Source organism: Watersipora subatra, chromosome 10 (assembly GCF_963576615.1).
Source record: "Watersipora subatra chromosome 10, tzWatSuba1.1, whole genome shotgun sequence".
Lineage (NCBI taxonomy): Eukaryota > Metazoa > Bryozoa > Gymnolaemata > Cheilostomatida > Watersiporidae > Watersipora > Watersipora subatra.
In genome coordinates, this window is record NC_088717.1 from 28,145,967 (window position 1) to 28,158,326 (window position 12,360).

General features: G+C 34.5%; 1 protein-coding gene across 1 annotated transcript in view; it reads left to right on the top strand.

The window, feature by feature from the left end:
• Positions 1-1,411: 1,411 nt before the first annotated feature.
• The window catches only part of LOC137405628 (ATP-dependent translocase ABCB1-like), a 52,010-nt gene continuing 41,061 nt past the window's right edge, over positions 1,412-12,360 (top strand). The window contains exons 1-5 of the mRNA XM_068091950.1: positions 1,412-1,473; positions 2,352-2,470; positions 3,080-3,215; positions 4,394-4,565; positions 11,738-11,862. Coding sequence (XP_067948051.1) covers positions 1,418-1,473; positions 2,352-2,470; positions 3,080-3,215; positions 4,394-4,565; positions 11,738-11,862 — 608 coding nt within the window. The 5' untranslated portion in view covers positions 1,412-1,417. The remainder of the gene's footprint in view (positions 1,474-2,351; positions 2,471-3,079; positions 3,216-4,393; positions 4,566-11,737; positions 11,863-12,360) is intronic.

The following is a 12,360-nucleotide window of genomic DNA, read 5'->3' on the forward strand; positions in this document are numbered from 1 at the left end:
GTCAGATCACCTCAAACATCCTGACAGTCAAATCACCTCAAACATCAACACAATCACAAATGATAGGAAAATACTGATACTTTCTGATAAGATCTACTGAAATTTTGTGCAAGTTGATCTTTAATTAACCACTTGTTATTAACATATAAATCCCTGTTAATTAACCACTTGTTATTAACATATAAATCCCTGTTAATTAACCACTTGTTATTAACATATAAATCCCTGTTAATTAACCACTTGTTATTAACATATAAATCCCTGTTAATTAACCACTTGTTATTAACATATAAATCCCTGTTAATTAACCACTTGTTATTAACATATAAATCCCTGTTAATTAACCACTTGTTATTAACATATAAATCCCTGTTAATTAACCACTTGTTATTAACATATAAATCCCTGTTAATTAACCACTTGTTATTAACATATAAATCCCTGTTAATTAACCACTTGTTATTAACATATAAATCCCTGTTAATTAACCACTTGTTATTAATATATAAATCCCTGCAATATATCATGTACAAAAGATTTATTGGTCAAGTTACAATCAGACTACTCTGTATGAGAAACTTGAAGCGCAAGGCAACATTAAGTGCACTATCTGAATAATAATGTGGTGAGAGTTCGCAGATGTCGATCAGTGAGTCTCAATCAGACATTGTTAACATGTTGGTTATGAACAATCCTTGACCTCTGCTCAGGGGCTGAGTACCATAGGACAAATCTTAAACAAATCGAGGATTGATGCGAGGAACTCATGCACATTAGTAGCACTGTCATGATTGGCTGACCGATTTTTAGCCCGTGGGTCTTAGAATAAATTTTAAAATGCACCATGAAAAGGGTTCAATTTGTAATGATAATAGCTGAATCATTCTAAAATAAAATAATATCGTTGATAATAAACTGGCCAAAAATAATTATACACATTGATCTGTATAAATGTCAGGGCAAGACCTTTTTTACCTTCACCTTTGCCTAGCATTTGTTACAAAGTTGAGACTAGCACTGGCAACACCCTTAATTTTGTTCACAATGAGTACTGCAGGCTTTTAGTAGACTGTCCAATGACTCTTTCATTTGATGTAATCTAAATCCTTGTTTGGCCGCCATACTTCAGTTGGTGAATTTTCTGTGTGTAGCTGCTGTTATTAATCCGTCTGTAGATATTTAGACTCCAGCCTTGTCAACCTGTCGAGGGAAACAGTAATAAATATTTAGCTTACATGGCCATCATCTCAGCTTAAATATTTTGCAGTTCCGGTTTTCGGACAAGCTAGACATTCTACTGATGCTATCTGGCTCATTGTGTCTTGCGACGGTTGGAGTTGCCTATCCCTTGAATATATTCAACTTTGGGAACTTTCTTACAAAAGTTATCACCAATGAAATGCCAGGACTAAACCACATGACTAATTCTAGTGAAACATCAGTGTTTCAATGTGCCGCTCAGAGGCTTATCGAGTGAGTCCTATTTTCAGATGAATATTGCTTTGAACTTGGCTGTTGAACTTGACTGCTGAGCTTGAATGTGGAACTCGACTATTGTCCTTCACCGTTGAACTTGATTGAGGAGCTTCACTGTTTGCTATAATAAATTTATTTTTTTATGGATGTTATCAGTTGGATATGCAAAGACATAAAATTTATGGCCTAGCTTCTTTTAACAGGCAACATCAAGTATTGCGGAAATACAATAGTGTTCAGTGTATGAATTGATACCCAAAAAAGGTAACTCGAACAGATACAAATTATAATGCCATATTTATGGGTCATTGCTTAATATAATGCTCATGTTAACTTACCAAGACAAGCAGCTTACTACGTATATCTTTGGTATGCAAATTTGTGAAAGAAAATCATCCAATACTGTTTTCAGCTAAACTGTTTTTCTCAGTTTAAAAGGCAAATCCTGGTAAGTCAGCATTAGCTTTCTACCACTATAAAGAACAGCACCTAATAAATAAATCAATATTAGAATTTACACTTAACTATTTACCAAATTGTTATCGATCATTCAAATCTGTGTGCATGAGGCAGATTAACTAGCGCTGTACCTGAGAAGGAGTTTTAATAAATCAAATTGGATTTAATGCCTCAAAGTCTGATCATCTGCCAACAACTAAATTGGCATACAGATTATTTTAATATTCGGCAACTTAACTGTTTGTTGATATTGAACATTTATCAGAAGGTTAATGAAGTGAAGCATTGATCCATCCGTATTATGTCTAGTCATTATTGAAGGTATGTAAGAATGAGTTAATAGAAAATGGGTGCAATAAGTATGACACACAGAAAGACTCGCACAGGAAACATGACATGAATTTTTACATTTGTAGGAACAAATCAAATGAGCTCCACTCAAATAATACAGAAGAGTTCATGCTGTCAGAGTTGCAACGATACATTGGCTACTTCGGAGGCACCGGAGTTTACGTCTTCTTCGTAACTTATTTGGGTAAGAGTTGACAAGTACTTAACTTACTTGGGTAAAAGTTTACAAGTACTTAACTTACTTGGATAAGAGTTGACAAGTACTTAACTTACTTAAGTAAGAGTTGAAAAGTACTTAACTTACTTGGGTAAAAGTTTACAAGTACTTAACTTACTTGGTAAGAGTTGACAAGTACTTAACTTACTTGAGTAAGAGTTTACAAGTACTTAACTTACTTGGATAAGAGTTGACAAGTACTTAACTTATTTGGGTAAGAGTTGACAAGTACTTAACTTACTGGGTAAGAATTGACAAGTACTTAACTTACTTAGGTAAGAGTTGACAAGTACTTAACTTACTTAGGTAAGAGTTGACAAGAAGCTTTTAAAAAATTGTGGATTTATTTAGTTATTTCTATAGAGTATTGTTAGAACTGTCTATAACATTAATAATAATATATTGAAATAGTTTATCTTTGCTAATCATCTTAAAAAAAGTCAGTGTTTTTCAGTATTTTTGCGCGTGCAGCATTGTAACTAGTATAAGTCATTATAAGTAATAATAAAATACTTTTATTGCAAAAGGTTATACTGTAGTTATATATTTAAACACCGAAAGTTATAATTGATTTAGGGATAACATTTTGGACGTGGACTGGAGAAAGACAAGTTCGCAGAATCAGAACAGCGTATTTTGAAGCGGTGATGAGACAGAGTGTTGGGTGGTTTGATGAACACAAGAGTGGAGAGCTCAACAGTCACATGGTCGAGTAAGTTTTACTGCACTTGGAATTGTCTCCACTTGGTTAGTTTGTGAAGTCAGTTTAGTTAATCACTTGTAGCGGGTTTTCCATTTCATGTATTAGAAAATGCTTTCTGCGCTAGATTCATTGATAGTATTTGCTCTCAAGGACTTCAGAGGCTCCTTCTGTCGCGTGTTTCCTATCTACTTTGGTAACTGCGCAGCAGGAAAAAAGAATAATACGGTGCTAAGTGCTTTCAGAATTGATGAAAAGTTGTCCGTACAAAAGTTGTTAGTAGAGTCTAGGATGAGGGGACTTGTTTGTGTATACAAGGTTAGGCTTCAAAATGCTATTTCTAACATTGCTTCTGATGTCCAGAGGGTTAAATGAAGTGACACATAAAATGCTCTATCATTAAATGAGGGTATGAGATAAGCTATCTTTCATTCTTACACATATACATAAGTTTTTAATAAAATCTGATCACTCAGATGATTACATCATCAATTAGAATAACAATGATTTGCATCTGAATTCAATATAAAAACTTTTAACTTTTATTAATGCCTTTTATTATGTAGTATCATCAGTTACAGCTGACAAACATCTAAGCATACAAAGTATTTATAAAAGTCTCGTGCCACAGCTTCAAGTGGTACATAGTAAATGGAGGCGCTTGTCCACTGTCAACAAAGGAAAGACACCAAAATTAGGGTGTCAACTTTTTACAGCATTTGCAGTTTACTGCTCGTGAAGTGTCTAGTAATACTAAAATCAAGGTTGGCCTTCAAAGATGCAGCCTCACATAATAGCTTCTGTTAACTTTTTTTAACCTAACAGCGTACGACCCAAAATGGTTAGCAACATGAGGATTAAATTTAATACATATCATTCTACAGATATTTATTAAAACTTGACATTTCACCTAAATTTCCAAAATAGAATGGAAATAATTAAAATCAAATTAAATAAAGGCTTATTGCAATTAAGAATTAAAATTATTTTAGAGGTTTTCATTCAGTCTGATTCCACTTGAATATAACTCAATCTTAGTATAGCAACTTGTGTGGCACAAATGATGGATGATTAGTATTTACACCACCTTCAACTTACATAAGGATCCTATAGTACAGATATTTGCGGTTGGTATGTAGGTCGGCAAGCTCTAAGTACATATATTTTAAAAAAGAAAATACTGTTTGCAGGGACATGGAAAGACTAAGTGATGGATTTGGAGACAAAATGGCTACCTTTGTACAGTGGTTGAGTACTTCTATTGGAGGCTTTGTGTTAGCCTTTTCAGTCGGTTGGAAGCTGAGTCTGGTTGCAGCTGCAGTTTGCCCTGGCTATGTGCTGGCCCTGAGCGCTCTGTCAAGGGTATGTAGCCCGTGCTTTGTGCAAGCTCTTGCGGGTTATCTAGTATGCCCTCAAATCATTCAAAGAAAAGACTGGAATCCCTACTGGCACAGCAGAATATAACCTCTATATGCCACTATCATTATATCATCTATAGTTTTACATATACTCTAATAACACAAACGTTATATCATCTATAAGTTGACCTACACTCTAATAGCACTACCATTAGATCATCTATAGCTTGACATATACGCTAATAACACAATCAGCATATCTTCTATAGTTGGACATAAACCCTAGTAACACTATCATTATGCTGCTTTAGCTTTTTCAGCAATGTTTTCAAAATTTGTCAACTATCAAATCAGCTAAACAAATAGTGCTGCAAATATTTGACAAAAAACTGAAATATTAACTTTTTATTTTTAACAAAGACATAAAAACAAAGGTCGTTAAAAAATTTTTTAACAAAAATTTTTTCTCCTCATACTATAGCAATACAAAAATGAGTAGTAGTAATAGGTGTACAACTACAACACTATCAATGCGAAACTCTGATGAAGATCTTGAAATGACTTTTAGAGTCGATTTGGAATGTTTAACTTGCCTCATGCAGCTTTTTAAAAGCATTCCATGGCAAAGCAAATATAATGCATGAGTCAAAATTATTTCAAACTGTTTACTGTTTGTGTTTTAGTGATTCACGTGTTTGCATCTGCCAGTAGCCAGTTATAATTACATACATTTTTTGTATTTATAAATTAGATTTTAAATTAAGTGGTTTTTTTAATTCTATTTTTTTGTCTGAAATATAACTATTGATATAAAAATTATTATTATTAATATTATGGATGTGTCAAAGCTTAAGAAAGGCCATCGATGCTTGGCTACTACTAATTATTGCCAGTAGTTTCCCCCTTTTCACTCGCTGTCACAAAATTGCTGTTGACTCTCCTCAAAACGCTTTTCAACTCCATCACAGTTGTCTTTATTATTAGATTTTAGGACTTTCTCCACCTGTTTCTTCTCACACTCAGTCTACCACCCGTATAGCCAATAACCACAGGGACCACTTCCCCTCTATATTCTCATCTACTCTCTTTTATCTTTATAATATTTTATTATTTTTTTCTGCTCTCTGTTGGTATTTCTGCCTTATTTCTGCCAACTTTTCACTTATGTACATGTATCATCGCTGAGGCATGTCCCATCCACCAGTGAAACTGTCTTCTCTATTTTGTGTTCCAAAGATACATCTGGCCTCCGCTCCGCTGCCTCCTTCCTCCTCTGGTATTCAAAGTCTTAGTTAATGTTTACTTCTTCGTTCTCCATCACTCTACTTTGTAACCATCTCACTATGTGTCATGTTGTTCTTCCTGTAGCAAATCATGCTCTTTACACCATGCTGTTATGATGAGGTCATTTGACCTTGAGGACATGCCTTGTGCCTTGCAATGTGCATCACACCGCTCTACATTCACCCTTGTTAATTACAATTCCCCTCTTTTGTTCCTTGCTCTTATTTCCAATGTATGCTCTTACACGCTTGTAATGGCGCTGTATTTTTCTGTCTATCTCTCGGTTCACTTCATCCTCTTTTTACTCTCCTCTTCCAATCTTTTATATATACTTCTACAGATACACCACTTTCCTCACCTCGTCTCTATCATCTACCATGTATCATCTACCATGTATCATCTACCATCTATCATCTACCATCTATCATCTACCATCTATCATCTACCATCTATCATCTACCATCTATCATCTACCATGTATCATCTACCATCTACCATCTATCATCTACCATATGTCATCTACCATCTATCATCTACCATCTATCATCTACCATCTATCATCTATCATCTACCATCTATCACCTACCATTTGCCATCTTTTCTTTGATCTTGTCCCTCGCATGCTCCAAGCTTCATGTTTCAGATTCATGCATTCTATCCTTTTGATGTCAGTATCACATCCGAACTCCAACAAAATGATGTTCATGCCACATTGCATTGAATTTACCATCTTTGCGCACCTGAGTTTTGTCATGCATCTTTGATCCAATGATATTTTTTATAGGCCATATAGTATGCCATTCTCACTTTAGTTTTTAGTATACATACCACATAATATCGATCCTTCTTCTTCCACTATCTACTCTAAAGTACAGTCTCTCATCACCAGCCTGCCTAATGTGCATTTTATGATCTCTCAACACTTTCTTGATCAACTTGTCAATGTCATGTATGTTTCGTGTTGAAATCACGTACAGTGTACATTCAAGACACTGGCCACTAGAATCACTAGAGAGTCGATAGCTTGGACCTTGTTCCTCTCATAAAGTCAGCCGGAGCCACCATCTTCATTCGCTTTTCCATTTTTCAAACGCATTGTTCGTGTTTAGTTCTTCTGCTTGTTCATAGCTTCAAAACTTGTACTTCTTGTTCAGAGCAAGATCGAGTGCTTTTATTTAATCTTTTCACATCGGTAGGCCTTCCCCTTTTGTCATGTTTCTTCTGAAGAAAACAATCTCTGTCCAGTTATCGTTATTACTATTATTATGGCTATTACTATTATTATGGCTATTACTATTATTATTACTAGTATGCTTGTAGTCCGTGTGCCGTGAGAGATCGTCATGTGTAATAACCATGTGCACAATTAATCCTCAATGTGGAAAGGTGGTTAAGCGGTACAGTTGTAGTACTTGGCTGGGAATGTGACATGGACAGACACAGCTCTTATTATAGTAAAGATTACTATTATTATTATTGCATTAAATGAATGATGAACCAGTAGTTATATTTTTATCTAATGAAAATAGGAAACAACTATAAACACTTGCTGATTTTCCCTGGACATCTTTGATATTGAAGCTCTAAGGACTAGATGTAGATGGATCTCAAAGCACAAAAAGCGTTAAACACCAGTTAGCGACACTTTTGTACTAATAATAATTGTTTTAACAGGATTATAAATAAACCAGCCTTCCAAACAAGAGCAAAAGCACCAATTATGGTTGGGCTGTCACTTTCAGATGTCAAATATCTTTTTATGCATCGATTATTAAGACATACATATCTATTTTAAAAGTTGACTTGCAACAAAATTCACATTACAGTTATTTGGTATCAAAAGATTTACATGTCTTACTCTGTTGTGTTGTAGGTGCAAAATATGTGGTAATGTGATTACAAGCTCTTAAAAGCTCAAAAACAAATAGTTAATCGCAGCCACACGAAACCGCCGTAGTTTGGATTCTCTTTCCAAAACGGCTCAAATGTGACGTAGTTGTGGGAGATGGTTTCTGTTTACACATTCATGCAACTTTATTCGTCGAAATATTTTCACAAATATACTTCACGCATTCAATAAAACCATGTCTATAATTGTTCTTACGCGTCTGTTTTATCGTCATTGTAGTGCTTTCACTTTTAGCACTGATATCTTATAACTTACAATAAAAATTCATTTAATTTTTTAACCTTAGCTCGAAGGAGTACATATCATTGTCTGATAATCACGACGAGCCTGTTGGTCACCTGTGATAATCGAAAAGTGCTGTAGAAATTATTTGCGAAGTATTGGGTCACATGATCAGATTACGACTTGACTATTTGATCAAGCCGAAATAAAACTGTAAAGTAGCGAGCATCTATATTTGATACGGGGTCTTTGGTAAAACCCAAAGTGTTTGTCATAAACTAGTGCTATGATAAGTTTTATATTGAGCTTTTTATTGGCCTTTCAATTCACATGAGAACATCACGTGACAAGACAATAATAAAATGTAATAACTACGTTAGAGAAATAAAGAGATTCCAATCTACGGCGGCTTTTCGTTTTTGAGCTTTTAAGGGCTTGTAATCACATTTCCACATATTTGGCACCTACAACACAACAGAGTAAGACATGGTGAATCTTTTGATACCAAATAACTGTAATGTGAATTTTGTTGCAAGTCAACCTTTAAGTTAAAGGTTGCCATCTTTAATTTTTCAAATAATTCATTTTGGTGCGTAGATTTTACCCCTTGCGAACCATTACAATCATAATCAAATTAAAAAGAGCCTTGCACTTATAATCTATAGCAAAGCACCTTAGACCGCTCTAATTTACACTTATAATCTATAGCAAAGCACCTTAGACTGCTCTAATTTACACATATAATCTATAGCAAAGCACCTTAGACTGCTCTAATTTACACTTATAATCTATAGAAAAGCACCTTAGACTGTTCTAATTTACACTTATAATCTATAGCAAAGCACCTTAGACCGCTCTAATTTACATCTATAATCTATAGAAAAGCACCTTAGACTGCTCTAATTTGCACTTATAATCAATAGCAAAGCACCTTAGACCGCTCTAATTTACACTTATAATCCATAGCAAAGCAACTTAGACTGCTCTAATTTACATTTATAATCTATAGCAAAGCACCTTAGACCGCTCTAATTTACACTTATAATCTATAGAAAAGTACATTAGACTGCTCTAATTTACACTTATAATCTATAGCAAAGTACCTTAGACCGCTCTAATTTACACTTATAATCTATAGAAAAGCACCTTAGACTGCTCTAATTTGCACTTATAATCAATAGCAAAGCACCTTAGACTGCTCTAATTTACACCTATAATCTATAGAAAAGTACATTAGACTGCTCTAATTTACACTTATAATCTATAGCAAAGCACCTTAGACCGCTCTAATTTACACTTATAATCTATAGAAAAGCACCTTAGACTGTTCTAATTTACACGTATAATCTATAGCAAAGTACCTTAGACCGCTCTAATTTACACTTATAATCTATAGAAAAGCACCTTAGACTGCTCTAATTTGCACTTATAATCAATAGCAAAGCACCTTAGACTGCTCTAATTTACACCTATAATCTATAGAAAAGTACATTAGACTGCTCTAATTTACACTTATAATCTATAGCAAAGTACCTTAGACCGCTCTAATTTACACGTATAATCTATAGAAAAGCACCTTAGACTGCTCTAATTTACACTTATAATCTATAGCAAAGCACCTTAGACCGCTCTAATTTACACTTATAATCTATAGAAAAGCACCTTAGACTGTTCTAATTTACACGTATAATCTATAGCAAAGCACCTTAGACCGCTCTAATTTACACCTATAATCAATAGAAAAGCACCTTAGACTGCTCTAATTTGCACTTATAATCTATAGCAAAGCACCTTAGACCGCTCTAATTTACACTTATAATCTATAGAAAAGCACCTTAGATTGCCTATTATTATTAATTTACTGCCTATCATATAAATATCATCTTGCAGTAACAAAACTGATCAGTTGAATAGAAGTGATGACCAAGAAATTGGTAGCTGCCGCCGAGTCAATTTTAGTGGAGAAAATGCAATTAACTGTGAATAGCTTACATTGCCTGTATAACATGACTCTGCATCTCATTACTGCAATATACTTGTCATGCATTTGCTAAATGCTCAACAAATTTGATAGATATTTCATCACTCACAATTACTAAATTAGCATGATTGATTAAAGTTGAAATGACAACCAAGGAATTTAGCTATTTACGTGACAACGATCTGTGGGTTAAGAATTGGGACTAGATAAAGGTCATATTTATTGCGGCCTTCATTATATAGTAGCTCTAGGCGTGTAACCATATACTATATATATAGCATATGGTTTTATGTTTATATAGTTATAGCTAAATCTATAATATAAAGATGTAGTCTATCCTCTCATCAGGCTGCACACAAACATATTATATAACATGTTATGGTCTGATGATGGTTTCCTCTAACAGACTCCCACATTTTATTAGACGAAGATTCTTGCACTCGTGTACACATTGTTACTACAGATTGTTCTAGAAAATTTGGGCTGACGCCTCACTACTTCATGTCAAAACTGGTGAACACAATCTCAGTTTTTATGGAAGTTTTTACACATCAGTGCCGACCCCCTAGTCTGACAAACTAGAACCAAGTCTCTGTTGCAGTGCACACTTTAATACTTACTGCCTTACCTTGGTGCAGACCCCATTAATTAACACTCATGCTGTCATGCAGTCATGCGTACCCTCTATGAAAACATAAATAAAACAGCTAGGCTAGCTCATAATTACATGTAAATTGTCTAGTAACTCTAGTTTATGGTTATTTTATAAACTAGTTGAGGAAGATTAGTTGCTAGTAAGAAGATAGACACGAGGTACAATCTGGTTATTTGTAAAGTAAACTTACCTCCTCTAGAAGCTTACCTCAAGTTGTACTTGCATGTACTTCCATATTTACTGCCTCTGGCTACATTTAAGTTTTCTCTGACTTCTCTATACCTCCTCTGATTTCGTAGTTGTCTCCTCTGATTTCATTGTTTTCTCCTCTTATTTCGTCGTTGTCTCCTCTTATTTCGTTTTTGTCTCCTCTGATTTCGTTGTTGCCTCCTCTGATTTCGTTGTTGTCTCATCTGATTTCGTAGTTGTCTCCTCTGATTTCGTTGTTGTCTCCTCTGATTTCGTCGTTGTCTCCTCTTATTTCGTTTTTGTCTCCTCTGATTTCGTTGTTGTCTCTTCTGGTTACATTGTTGCTGCCTCTAGTTTCATTGTTGATGCCCAAGGTTCTATGGATGTCACCTCTAGTAGCTGTGACTGCTAATTATACACGTTTATAAAAAAATTTTTTACTTGTTTTATTTTGTGTTACAAGTTTTAAAACCCTGCGTAAACTATGCCCAAAATATTTGTATTTATTCTTCCATTCTTACATCTCACCATCATCATATATTCCAGTTTATGAGATTTATGTTAGTACAACCTTCAATTGACTATCTTGACTCCTCCTTATTTTATTTATGTATTCTTCAGTCAGCATCAGTTTATATGAGCATATATACAAATGTTTTTATTCCTCTTAATGAGACAAATACACACACACTTACTTATTAGATTATTAACTTTTAAAGAATGTTAGTTCAAATCACTCAGCATTTTTTGATTTCTAGCTTTTTATTATTTTATGGTCTATTATAGAAAGAATCATTTTTATTGATTATTACAAATGGCAATAAAAAGATAAAAAAGTTATACATATGTCTGCAGACAATATGATACTCTGTATGAAGATCTAAACAAAGAATTGGCCATCATGTGCTGAACTTATACTTGTTGGCCTGTTGATAGTTTGTGAGAAAGTTCGTGAAGAAAGAGATGCAAGCTTATGCAAAGGCAGGAGCAGCTGCTGACGAGACTTTCAGCTCTATTCGAACTGTTGCTGCTTTTGGTGGAGAGAAGAAAGCTGAACAGAGGCAAGTTATATTTCTGAAAACTGTATTCCTTTATAATGTCTTGTAAGACCATTCAATTGGTTCGTCGCATAGCCCCACCACATAAAACTGTTACTTTTCAAGTTTGCATAAGAGTTCATTTGTAAACCAATCAGAACGTTGGTGTTATAAGCTGGTGTTATAATCTGGTGTTGTAAGCTGGTGTTATAAGCTGGTGTTATAAGCTGGTGTTATAAGCTGGTGTTATAAGCTGGTGTTATAATCTGGTGTTGTAAGCTGGTGTTGTAAGCTGGTGTTATAAGCTGGTATTATAAGCTGGTGTTATAAGCTGGTGTTATAAGCTGGTGTTATAAGCTGGTGTTATAAGCTGGTGTTATAAGCTGGTGTTATAAGCTGGTGTTATAAGCTGGTGTTATAAGCTGGTGTTATAAGCTGGTGTTATAAGCTGGTGTTATAAGCTGGTGTTATAAGCTGGTGTTATAATCTGGTGTTGTAAGCTGGTGTTGTAAGCTGGTGTTA